The sequence below is a fragment of the Oncorhynchus tshawytscha genome, linkage group LG29 (assembly GCF_018296145.1).
Source record: "Oncorhynchus tshawytscha isolate Ot180627B linkage group LG29, Otsh_v2.0, whole genome shotgun sequence".
NCBI classification, from domain to species: Eukaryota; Metazoa; Chordata; class Actinopteri; order Salmoniformes; family Salmonidae; genus Oncorhynchus; species Oncorhynchus tshawytscha.
The window spans coordinates 13,310,316-13,322,329 of record NC_056457.1 but is presented as its reverse complement, the minus strand read 5'-3'; the positions used below and the strand labels follow the sequence as shown (position 1 = coordinate 13,322,329).

The 12,014-nt window shown below is 42.5% G+C and overlaps 1 protein-coding gene across 3 annotated transcripts; it reads left to right on the top strand.

Annotated features, from left to right (window-relative positions):
* Window positions 1–118: 118 nt before the first annotated feature.
* zgc:111976 (uncharacterized protein LOC553663 homolog) lies at window positions 119–10,852 on the top strand. Of its 3 annotated transcripts, XM_024392897.2 has the most exons (17): window positions 119–305; window positions 1,170–1,261; window positions 6,480–6,555; window positions 6,760–6,814; window positions 7,085–7,217; window positions 7,318–7,346; window positions 7,481–7,552; window positions 7,633–7,707; window positions 7,857–7,933; window positions 8,054–8,119; window positions 8,213–8,324; window positions 8,482–8,606; window positions 8,784–8,902; window positions 9,088–9,286; window positions 9,478–9,573; window positions 9,688–9,790; window positions 9,946–10,852. In XM_024392897.2, exons 1-17 carry the CDS (start codon window positions 299–301, stop codon window positions 10,325–10,327), a joined length of 1,818 nt encoding a protein of 605 aa, XP_024248665.1. In that variant the 5' UTR covers window positions 119–298; the 3' UTR covers window positions 10,328–10,852. The 3 variants fall into 3 exon arrangements, with proteins under 3 accessions (XP_024248665.1, XP_042164769.1, XP_024248666.1); XM_042308835.1 differs by lacking the exon at window positions 1,170–1,261 and having other exon boundaries at window positions 120–305; XM_024392898.2 differs by lacking the exons at window positions 119–305; window positions 1,170–1,261 and adding an exon at window positions 2,237–2,444.
* Window positions 10,853–12,014: the final 1,162 nt, after the last annotated feature.

Below are 12,014 nucleotides of genomic sequence, written 5' to 3'. Positions count from 1 at the left end.
TAACGGATAAATAAATAAAAATATAGTTTCCAAAATATATTTCACAACGTGGGGAAGTGCCAAGATGGAGGATCAGTGGCTTCAAAACAGCTCCCCCTGATCGTCACCTACTGTGGGTATTTAAATCATTAGTGTCATGTCCCACTTGGTGGAGCTCTTCCTGTGCGTATCATCACATACACTTTTTTTGTTTGTTGTTGACCTGTTTCAGAGTAGGCCTATTTTAGAGGAAACACAACAGTTTATTTCATTCTGAAACCGCATGGGCACCAACTTCTGGTTCAAGATATAATTGAAGATGGCAGGTGAGAGATGTGCTTGGCTATTCTGATAAATTAATTGATACAGCCTGAAACTAATGACTGCAACATCGTGTGAACGTTCCTCACGAGCCAGTGTTTAATTAAATTAAATTTGAACTTTTTCTACTGGTTTTCCGTTGTGGTGGACCTTCAGATGATCGAAATATCCACGGTAAACAATTGTTTACAACCACGTTTTTAGAGCGCTGGTACTGAAGTAGAAATGTCTACGATCATCTGGCACATGCGTAAAAACCATGTAAACACCTGCAGACTTCAGTTAGTATGCGTGCATGTAGGCTACTTCCATCTTTTGCACCTGCCTTTGGTCATGAGAAAACACGTGTGTACGTGTTGCATGCATACTAACTGAAATCGGCAGTTAATTACATGGTTTTACGCATGTGCCAAGTGATAGAAATGTAAACTTCAGCACTGTGCACAAAAAAATGTGTAATCCATACTTTCCTGCGGATATGTCTCAAATTGGGAGCGGCTGAAGGATAAACTGTACAGCCAACTGCTAGAGTAAACTCAAATATAATTTTATTCAACATTCTGGCGTTTAAAGAACAGTTTTTCAGTCATTAGTTTTGGGTGTATACCAACTAATTGTACATTACAGCCAGATTTAGTCAGACTAGTGCTTGGCGAACTAATGTAATTCAGAGAGGGCAATACCGAGGTAAATATTCAAAATATTGTAATTGAGGGATGCAATTGAACGCAGATATATAGCCAATAGAGGCTCAGCCTTGTTTTTGACCCCATTCACACAATGGCAATTGTTATTTCCAGTCTGCTGTCTTGTTTGATGTCGCCATCCAATGTATTTGTATCTTAAGTACTTAATCTTCTGCCCATCAGTGGTTGGGAGTAAGTCCTTCATTTCTGACCTGCACTCAAAATATGCAGAAAAGACATGGAATGAGACCTTTAAACTGGTTCGTAGGTGTATGGTAAGTATTAGTGAAATATTTCTGAAACGTTCCTCCAATGTCATATGTTTCCCCTAGCCCAGGTTCAAGACTGAGTTTCTCAGTCTAGCAGTATAACACTAACCCACCATGCAACTTATTTACCAATCTGTTTCTGTGCCTGTTTGGCAACACTTTTTCCCACGTCAGAGGGTATGTCAGTGAATTGGTAATGCATAATTTGCTGAGCAGTGCCCGTGCAGAAAATAATTGAATCCAATTGTTAGACGTCTTTGCCTGACAAGGTCAAGTTAGGATGTGTCAGTTATCCTGTTAGAGCTTTTGTTCTGAAAATATTTGTTTTGTTTTAGGTGCCAAGCTTAAGTTATGTTGCAGCCATTGTGTAGGAGGGAGATCCCTAGATGTGTGCAGGGGGGCATGAGACAAAGGGATGCGTAGTATCGGTGGAGGAAGCTGTGGGGGTGCCCATGGGGCTGGTGATCTGAGGTGTCCGGTGAGAGAAAGGCGGGTTCCAGGGTCAGAGTAGCACAGAAAGTGTTGTATGCTGAAGCAGTGTAGTGCGTGTTAGAGGAAGATGTGTACAGAGTGAGGGATCCTGAGAGGGTTCCTCTTGAGTACGCAGAGAGGAATGGGAATAATGTGGGTTTCTTAGCATTCATTGCCGTTGTTGTCAACTGTACTGCAGAAATGGGACTGTAAGTCACAGAAAATGGAGGTTGTGGTGGCAGCTGCAAAGAAGTACTTGTTGTTGTTAGGTTTTACTGCAAAATAGTTGCAAGGGGGGGTTGAGTGGTAAAGTTCTGTCCTCCCAGACCATTGGCCTGGAGTAGGATTAGAAAGGATTAAATCGTGGAATGGGGTGTTTTTGGGCTAGTAGTTGGCAGGGAAATTATCCTTTTTTGTATTACCGGAATTGAATGTAGGTAGGCCATGGCTGACCTCACACTCCAGTACAGTAGGTGGCAGTGTATGCACCTAAAAGTTGGATGTGAGCCACCAACCCAATCCTGAAGAAGGTGTGCTCCCAAGGCAATAACACAACATGGAATACATGTTTGGTTTTGATTTGGCGGTGGGGTGTTAGCATCTAACAATTGGATTGAATTATTTCCTGGGCACAGCTCGTCGACGCATTCCCTACCGTCCACTGACCACAGATATACCCTCCGACATGGGAAAAGCGTCGCCAAACAGGCAGACGCAGGTAGATAAGTTCAACATTGGTTTAGTGTTTTGCTGCTAGACCGAGATACAAACTCGATCCAGAACATGGACTAATCTTGGTTCTCAGTTGAAGCTCTTCTAACGGCACTGCCGATGTGTGTAACAGTCCTCGCGCTCTGTCTACACGTTAATCAGTGTGAACAGAAGCTTCAGCATTGCTTGCTGTTTGGGGTTTTAGTCTGGGTTTCTGTATAGCACTTTGTGATATCGGCTGATGTAAAAAAAAAAAGGCTTTATAAATAAATGTGATTGTTTACCCTATAGTCATTTAAATTTACACCACTCCCAAAAGTATGGTAAATAAATCAATATGCACTACCGTTCAAAAGTTTGGGGTCACTTAGAAATGTCCTTGTTTTTGAAAGAAAAGCAATGTTTGTCCATTAAAATAACATTGATCAGAAATACAGTGTAGACCTTGTTAAAGTTGTAAATGACTATTGTATCTGGAAATGTTCTTTATTAAAAAAAATTTTTTAATGGAATATCTACATAGGCGTACAGAGGCCCATTATCAGCAACCATCACTCGTGTTCCAATGGCACGTTGTGTGTGCTAATCCAAGTTTTATCATTTTAAAAGGCTAATTTATCATTATAAAAAACCTTTTGCTATTATGTTAAACTGTTGTGCTGATTTAAAGAAGCAATAAAACTGGCCTTTAGACTAGTTGATGCTCCAAATACTGAGCATTTGTGCATTTGATTACAGGCTGAACATGTCAAGGAACTTTCTTCTGAAACCCGTCAGTCTATTCTTGTTCTGATAAATGAAGGCTATTCCATGCGAGAAATTTCCTACTCCATTTCACAGAACAGCACAAACTGGCTCTAACCAGAATAGAAAGAGGAGTTGGAGGTCCTGGTGCACAACTGAGCAAGAGGACAAGTACTTTAGTGTCTAGCTTGAGAAACGGACGCCTCACAGGTCCTCAACTAGCAGCTTCATTAAATAGTACCCGCAAAACACCAGTCTCAACGTTTACAGTGAAGAGGTGACTCCGGGATGCTGGCCATCTTGGCGGCGTTCCTCTCTGTGTTCTTTTGACTATCTTAATCTTTTATTTTTATTAGCCAGTCTGAGATATGGCTTTTTCTTTGCAAATGCCTAGAAGGCCAACATCCCAGAGTAGTCTCTTCATTGTTGAGACTAGGGTTTTGCGGGTACTATTTAATGAAGCTGCCAGTTGAGGACTTGCTCCAGATACTCAACTAGTCTAAAGAATGCCAGTTTTATTGCTTCTTTAATCAGAACAGTTTTTGTCTGTTGCTAACATAATTGCAAAATAGTTTTCTAATGATCAATTAGCATTTTAAAAATAAACTTGAATTAGCTAACACAACGTGCCTTTGGAACACAGGAGTGATGGTTGATGATAATGGGCCTATGTAGATATTCCATAAATCAGCCGTTTCAAGCTACAATAGTCATTTACAACATTAACAATGTCTACACTGTATGTCTGCTCAATTGTTATTTTAATGGGGGAAAAAATGATTTTCTTTCAAAAACAAGGACATTTCTAAGTGACCCCAAACTTTTTAACGTTATATAAACTCAGCAAAAAAAAGTCCTCTCACTGTCAACTGCGTTTATTTTCAGCAAACTTGTCGTGTATATATTTGTATGTACATAACAAGATTCAACAACTGAGACGAACTGAACACGTTTCACAGACATGTGATTAACATAAATGGAATAATGTGTCCCTGAACAAAGGGGGGGGGGCAAAATCAAAAGTAATAGTCAGTATCTGGTGTATCTGGCCACCAGCTGCATGAAGTACTGCTGTGCATCTCCTCCTCATGGACTGCACCAGCTTTGCCAGTTCTTGCTGTGATATGTTACCCCACTCTTCCACCAAGGCACCTGCAAGTTCCTGGACATTTCTGGGGGGAATGGCCCTAGCCCTCACCCTCTGATCCAACAGGTCCCAGATGTGCTAAATGGGATTGATATCCGGGCTCTTCACTGGCCATGGCATAACACTGACATTCCTGTCTTGCAGGAAGTCATGCACAGATTGAGCAGTATGGCTGGAGGGTCATGTCAGGATGAGCCTGCAGGAAGGGTACCACATGAGCGAGGATGTCTTCCCTGTAACGCACAGCGTTTAGATTGCCTGCAATGACAACAAGCTCAGTCCGATGATGCTGTGACACACCGTCCCAGACCATGAGGCACCCTCCACCTCCAAATTGATCCCCTTCCAGAGTACAGACCTCAGTGTAACGCTCATTACTTTGACGATAAACGCGAATCCGACCATTACCCCTGGTGAGACAAAACCGCAAATCGTCAGAGAAGAGCACTTTTTGCCAGTCCTGTATGGTCTAGCAACTGTGGGTTTGTGCCCATAGGCGACGTTGTTGCCGGTGGTGTCTGTTGAGGACCTGCCTTACAACAGGCCTACAAGCCCTCAGTCCAGCCTCTCTCAGCCGATTGCGGAAAGTCCTGTAGCGCTGTCTTAGGCGTCTCACAGTATGGCCATTGCAATTTATTTGTCAGACGGGGTCCTGAAAAAGAGTCTTGTATATCTCTCTGCAGAGGCACTTATAAAGGGATAGTGCGAGACTTCAGCAATTATGCCTTTCTCTACTTACCCTGAGTCAGATGAACTCATGGATACCATTATTGTCTCTGCGTGCAGTTTGAAGGAAGTTGCTACCTAGCGTTGGCGCAATGACTGGAAGTCTATGGGAACAGCTAGCATGCTAGCTCTTCCTGTAGAAATGCTTGTTAGAAATGGCTCGCAAAACTACCTTCAACTTCCTTCCAACTGCACGCATAGACAAATGGTATCTGGGCTTAATTGACAAAAAACACATACTATCCATTTTAAGATCAATGACAAGTTACAATGTGTAGGCTATTTGTAGCAAACAAAATGAGCAGTGGTGCGAATGAGAGCCACGATCACCCAGGCACCACTTGCTCCTCATCTCCCTGCAGTGCCTCTCATCAGTTATATCTTTTGATATTGTCAACATAATTACATTTTCATACATTTTGGAGTAGAATGTCTGACCTCAGTCATTCTACCCCAAAAAATGTCCTGGGGGTTATGCCCCGGACACATTTTGCTGCGGGGGTTAAAGCGACCATATATTGGGAGTTCTTTTTCATTTGAAAGTAGAGGGCCTTATGTTTCCAGAACCGTATTGCGATTAAGAATCGATTCACGTTTAGATGGCGTAGTTGGCTGCCAGAACCAGTTTACCTCTGAACATTACATATAAGGAAGGGTCTTGGATGTTAATGGAGTAGGCTAGCCTTCACTCCTTAACAGTACATCTTGGACTAATGTTTCACCAAACTTGTCTTGAGGACAAACATCCGTGACCGTTCAGCCACAAGACTTGAAATGCCTTCCAGATGTTGGCATTCCAAGATGATTTTTAGCCAGATTAGTATAACTCTACATAAACGACTGGTCCCTTATTTGACTGGGTAACTGGTATGATCTGTCACCAAAAGGAATAATTTCCAGTATCAAGTGCCACCCCCTTCCCAACACATTACCCAGATCTATCATTGTTTAGATTCAATGTCAGTGGGGGTACAATTTAAAAGCTCTTGTTTTGTCGTTTTAGAATGGGCTGAGAGGTTTTTGGAATTGTGTCAGTTGGACACTGCTTTCTGGACTCTGATGAATCTATCTTGATCCATCCATGGCCATTGTCCAGTTGCACTCCATGACTGGGGATGGTTGTGTGGCCTCGGAAAGAAGTTCAGCTTGGCAGCAGTCAGTCTCCAGGGCCTGTTGGGGGTGGGGTTGAGTGGTTGTTGGGCGGACAGGGATGTGCGGTCCGAGGGGATAAGGCAGCTGGAGTTGGGCCTGGGCCATCTAGATGTCTGCCCTCAACAATGCTGCTCAGTCTTAAGCCCTAAGTTCATTCAGTTCCTAAAGACTCTCAAGAGATGCGCTTTCTCAAACTCTGTCATAGTATGTAGTAAGTGCTTTCTATCAGGATACTTGAGCTTGCTCAAAAATGTCTTAATCTGTATTTTATAGGACAAATCGAGAGGTGACACCAAACCCTGTGAACCACTGATTAGGTGTCTGAAAATACTCCATGAAGCACTGAATGGTAAACAAAACATAAGCTATTTGTATTCACAACATCAGCTAAGTTCAGTCTTCTGCATAGACTAGTGTCAGATGTAATGCACTCCATTCCAGTTGAAGGTCATCATGCAGAATTATGATTATGGTGTCTGCCATTTGTTGTATGGTCACTTCACTCAAATTAGAACTTTTTATGAAACATTTCCCAAACCGTTTTCTGTTCCAGTGTCGTCTTTGAGCGCCATGGTATCACGGTTGGAGATAATGGCCAAACAGAGAGGGTAATATGATAATTTTGTGATCTGTTTTCATTCGGTAATATAATGCCTAGACTTTGTCCCTCTACTGGATAATCCAGGCACCTCTACCCATGTTGAATGCTCCAAGTCAGTGCAGCATCTTTTGAGTTTCCTGATTTTTGGATCAAAAGATTCTTAGGCCTGTACAGTATGGAATTCATTTGATGCTATACACTAAATAACCTCCATCGCACTCTTGGTGTTTTGCAATGGCATTTCTCATTATTGAGCCTTGACCTCTGTTTTGTACAGGATGGGGTCCCACCTGAGCCCCACTGAGACAACCTGTTACCTCACAGCTGACATGTTCTACCTAGAGGTCCTACTGCTGCCTGGAGGAGAGGTGGAGGATGTGAAGTTGGCCCAACATGGAGAAGCCCCTGTGGTATTAGACTGATATTGTTTTATTCCTATATAGGAAAACATTTTGTAATGTTTCAAATTACTCATGTCACTCAAGCCAGTGTTTTTTTTGTGTGTTACAGTCAAGCGAGTCACTTCTTCAACTGCTAAAGTAAGATGTAATACATATGGTCTGACTAATACAATTTTTCAACTGGAGGTCACCTGACATTTATTTTACCAAGTTCTAACAAAGTATACATTGTTGGCACTTCAGATTAACCCCATCTGTTTATTACTGCACAGGTCAAAGAAGTTTGAAGAATTCTCAGTGAAACTGAAAGGCCTTTCCTCCCTGTACAACATCCCTGGAGACAAGTACTGCCTTTTTACCACTAGTTGATATTCAATGTCATTGGTTAAGCGGCATGATAACAGGACAGTCTAATATCTTTTAGTGAGACCAAGATCAAGGTCTACACAGCCCTTCAGTTCTTGGGGAAAGATCTACAGAAGATATCCCATTTGCCAAGGTTAGTGAAATGTAATACGAATGGCCGAAGTTGAATAGAGGGAATTGTGACTCCTGCATTTTGCTGTGAGAATTAAATAACCTAGAGGTTGTCTTGAATGAAATCCTATATCATTGTGTTGAAATATTCACATGTTTTTCTCCTTTCAGAGCATTAAGGGAGTGCAATCTTCAAGTGGACATGATTCTCAATGGCAGGATTGGCTATCTTACGGCAGGGAGCGAAGGTAGGTTACTAATAAAGGGAGCAAGACCATTAGCCAGAAAGCCCCTAGTCGTTTCTTTAGCTGCTTCACCCTCAATGACTAACAGAAATATGCTTTTTTTTGTGTGTCTGTCCTATTCAGGTATTCCAATGACTATCCAATACTACATCAGCCCTTCTGACATTCTGTTGGAGATGTCCGATTCAGGTATGTTTTTGAACATTCGCAACTGCATTTGAATGCTGTTTCTTAAAATATATATATAATTCAGTACTGTTGTATTCTGCTATGGGTTTGCAGAAAGGGGCAGTGTTGGCCAGTTGGCCTTGGTGACAGTGGGGCCAACTGACTCTACACACAAGCTCCAGATGGCATCTGTCATCCCACAGCCACCTCAGCTTGACGCCCAGGGGTAACTATCTCAATGTCATTATATTACTATTTTCAAATGATGCATTGATATCTGAGGTTTTCTAAGCGCAGACATGGAATTCCCCATATTAGGATGAAATCCCACATTAAGACAGCTATGCTAATAGAGCTTTAGTTTGAATTTTTTGTTGTTGCAGTCTACCATTGTTCAGTCCTCTCTGTGAGGTGCTCAATGAAATGATGCCAGCCTGCTTCCAGCTCAAACTGCAGCCACCCCTACCAATGCTCTCTTCCTTTGTTGAGAAGCTCAGCCAAATTACAGGTTTGTATGCTTTGATTCTCCTTTTTTAGCTATATTCAATTGTGCCTATAGTCTTATCTGTGAATAAGTGGGTCTTCTTGCACTGTAATTCACATTGGGATGATACCAGACACATTTCAAATGAACGCATTGTTGTACAACTCCCTTTCTTGTGATCAAACTGCTACTGTTTCCTAGATGTTGCCATAGCTGATGCTGACCTGCAGTGGGCACCTTTTCCCCAGTTGATGATGACCTTATTAGGGGAGAATGGTGGCAACAAAACATGGGATGGCCAAGATGCCCACTTTCTAGTGGTTTGTGTGTATATATGCTTAAACCAAAACAGATTTTGAATGCTTACGGACTTATAATTTTGCTCTACAACGTATATCATACTGGCACTACCGGTATATCATTGACAGCTGTGCACAGTAAGACCTACACCACTTTCTTCTACTCAGCATTCCATCATTTTGACACACCGGTCTTCTCCATCCAGCCCCTCCCAGGTAAAGAGATACACAGCTATGTGCTGCCGGGGGCTGCATGGGAAGAAGCTGCTCTGAGGGGGACGCTGATGAGTACCATTCCCTTTACCCACCCCGCCCATGTCCCTGCCCTACTGGAGCTGCTCCGCCACCAGTGTGCAATTAACACTCTACTGGCCAGCTGCATTACCTCTCTCAGGCCTAACCCAGGTAAGTGAGCAACTGAGCATACATCAGGGTTCTAATCCTACAATCCCCAAATGTCACAGAATACTATTTTAGTTATTACATGGATGGTATCTAATGTGTCAAGGATGCAACCATTCATCAGATTACTTATGTCAAACTGTTCATACGAGTGAACACTGTTGACTTGGCTATAACCAAACCCCCTTTTCTAGGTCCAGTGTGTGACCTATACTGCGAAGTCCTCCCTGAGTCAGGTTCCAGCCTCTCTGTGACCTTTCACCTATCTGACAGTGACTCTCTATCTGTTTGTGAGTATTTGTTATCTCTACTCTGCAGGGGTCAGTTTAGCAGAATCACAATACAGTATGTTACACTCCATGTTCTCTACTCAGGGTTTAGTGTGGTGTATTGTTGTCTTGCAGTGCTAGTGAATGTGGCAGACTCCCGGAAGCTCACCTGCAGTCTGTTTGCAGTGGGGTCAGAGTCAGAATCCATGGCTGAATATGTCTCCAGAGTCCTAAAGAGGTTTGAGTTTGTATTCTCCCACTAGGTCCATCATTTCTCAGTCATACTGCTTAATTTTGTCTCTAGGCAGAGACCACATTCTTACACTGAGTATTTACTTCATGAGTTGTTGGTTGCATGTCTTCGATATTCATCGTCTTGCTCTTCTGATTCAGATGTATGTCTATTCCTGTGACCATGCGTGCCTTGAATCGGAGGCTGTCCAAGAGGACCTGTGGAGAACCTCTACCTGCATGCTCCGCCACCATATCCACTGCAGATGTCAGCCCTGCTTCTCCTCTCCCCATGTCCTGTGAGGCTGACGGCAGTCTCTCTTCTGGCTCTGGCCTGGAGTCCATTGGCATCCCTACTACCTCGTCTGCCGTGTTCTCCCAGGATGCAATGGGGCCGGATACCACCGCAACGGTGGCAGAGTCTGCCTTCTGTCTGCCTGTTGCTGAAGTCAATACAAACCCTACTGCCAACCCTTACCCCTGTGCCTCGGTGTGTGTGTATTCACATTGGATGCACAACAACCATCTCCCAGAACTTATCTAGTCAGTTTAATGCGTGACCCTCAAAGGGGTTAATGTTTACGTGATATTTTTATTGAATGGTTCTAAAAAATAGTCTTTTGACCTATTAGTTGTTTTGAGGTAGCCTTCACATCAGCATAATAGGCTTTTAAACTATAATGACTTTATATTAAAGTAATTGTACTGCTTATAACTGTCCCTGCCAAAAACATATTTTAGAAAATAAGCAAGCCCTTAGCACTGTTTTACTTTTTTAGTGGGCTTCAGACGTCAGCGTGTTAAACTTCACATATTACTCTAATTTATGACATGTAAACCTTAGACCGTAGCATGCACTGTGCATGCATTTGTAATTGCTTTAAACCACAATATGAATAGTGTGTATTTCTAGAAACTCCTCTATCGTTGTGTGCGGCGGTATCAATTCTCAGACCAGAGGACCGGTTAGTTACAACTGTTTTTATGGTATTGGCTGCAGTTTCCTTTTATTTGTTTTATTTACCTCTCACGCTCGCCTGCACGTGTGTCAGTAAAACTCTTAAATGAAGGATGTAGAACACATTCTTGGTGTGCATTCCAGTGTGGCAGCAATGGTTTGCTGTAAAAGGTTTGGGGGCTTGGCTTTTGATCCCTTCAGAGACAGACAAAAATCAAGTAGATTTAAAAAAGAAATCGCCATTAGCAAATGGCAAAAGCTAATCTTCCTGTGGTCCGACACAAAACATTAGACAAACAATTTAGTAACTTAGACATTACAGACTTGAATGCATACATTACTATACACACAAACTTACTAGACAGTTCATTAGGTACACCACCCCGTTCATGAAAATAGATCACGCCTACAGACGTGAGTCATGTGGCGGTGGCTTTCTATATAAAATAGGCATCGAGGCATTCAGTTACTGCTCGATTGAATGTAAGAATGGGCTAAAATTAGTGACCTAAGCGACTTTGAGCTTGGTATGATTGTTGTTGCCAGGCGTGCCGGATCCAGTACATCAGAAACGGCCGCCATCCTGGGCTTTTCATGCACAATAGTGTCTAGAGTTTACCGAGAATGGTGTGACAAATAAAACATCCCATCAGCGGCAGTCCTGTGGGCGAAAAGAGCAAGAATTGGGAAAGCTAACAGGCGGACCACAAACAGCGCAGTACAACACTAGTGTGCAGAAAGGTGTCTTGGAACCTACAACTGGATGGACTATTGCAACATATGAGCGCACTCCTCAGATGAGTTCCACTCCTATCAGGTAAAAACAAGAAGCAGCTCCAGGGAGCGAGCACTATCGTGCATACATTTATTTTGTCCCAACACCTTACCGCTACACCTGGATATCAGCAGAGCCTTGTCTGGCAGCGAAACAGTTTACTGCATTTAAAAAAAAAATGCTGATATGGCTGACTTGCTTAATAATCAAATTTGGTTTCTACTTACGATTGAAATGTACAAACTATGGAATAATGGGATGATGAGTGGTTGAGGCAATCCGTAATTTTGATTAAGACAATGAGCGAGCTAGGACGAATGTAGTCAATATAACTATTTGTTCAGCGCCTTTGAAATGTACAGCTACAGAATTCAGAACATGGGCAGTTCTTACAGTATTCTACCTGTACACCAAGTCAGATTCGTAGGATAAATAAGGGGGGCATATAAGCAGACAATTAAAGCTCTTACAATATTTGATGATGACATTTCTCTAAAA

Coding starts and splice junctions, on each gene's coding strand:
- zgc:111976 (XM_024392897.2), top strand. Junction 6,815..7,084: donor ATAATGGCCAAACAGAGAGG/GTAATATGATAA, acceptor TGTTTTGTACAG/GATGGGGTCCCACCTGAGCC. Junction 7,347..7,480: donor TCACTTCTTCAACTGCTAAA/GTAAGATGTAAT, acceptor ATTACTGCACAG/GTCAAAGAAGTTTGAAGAAT.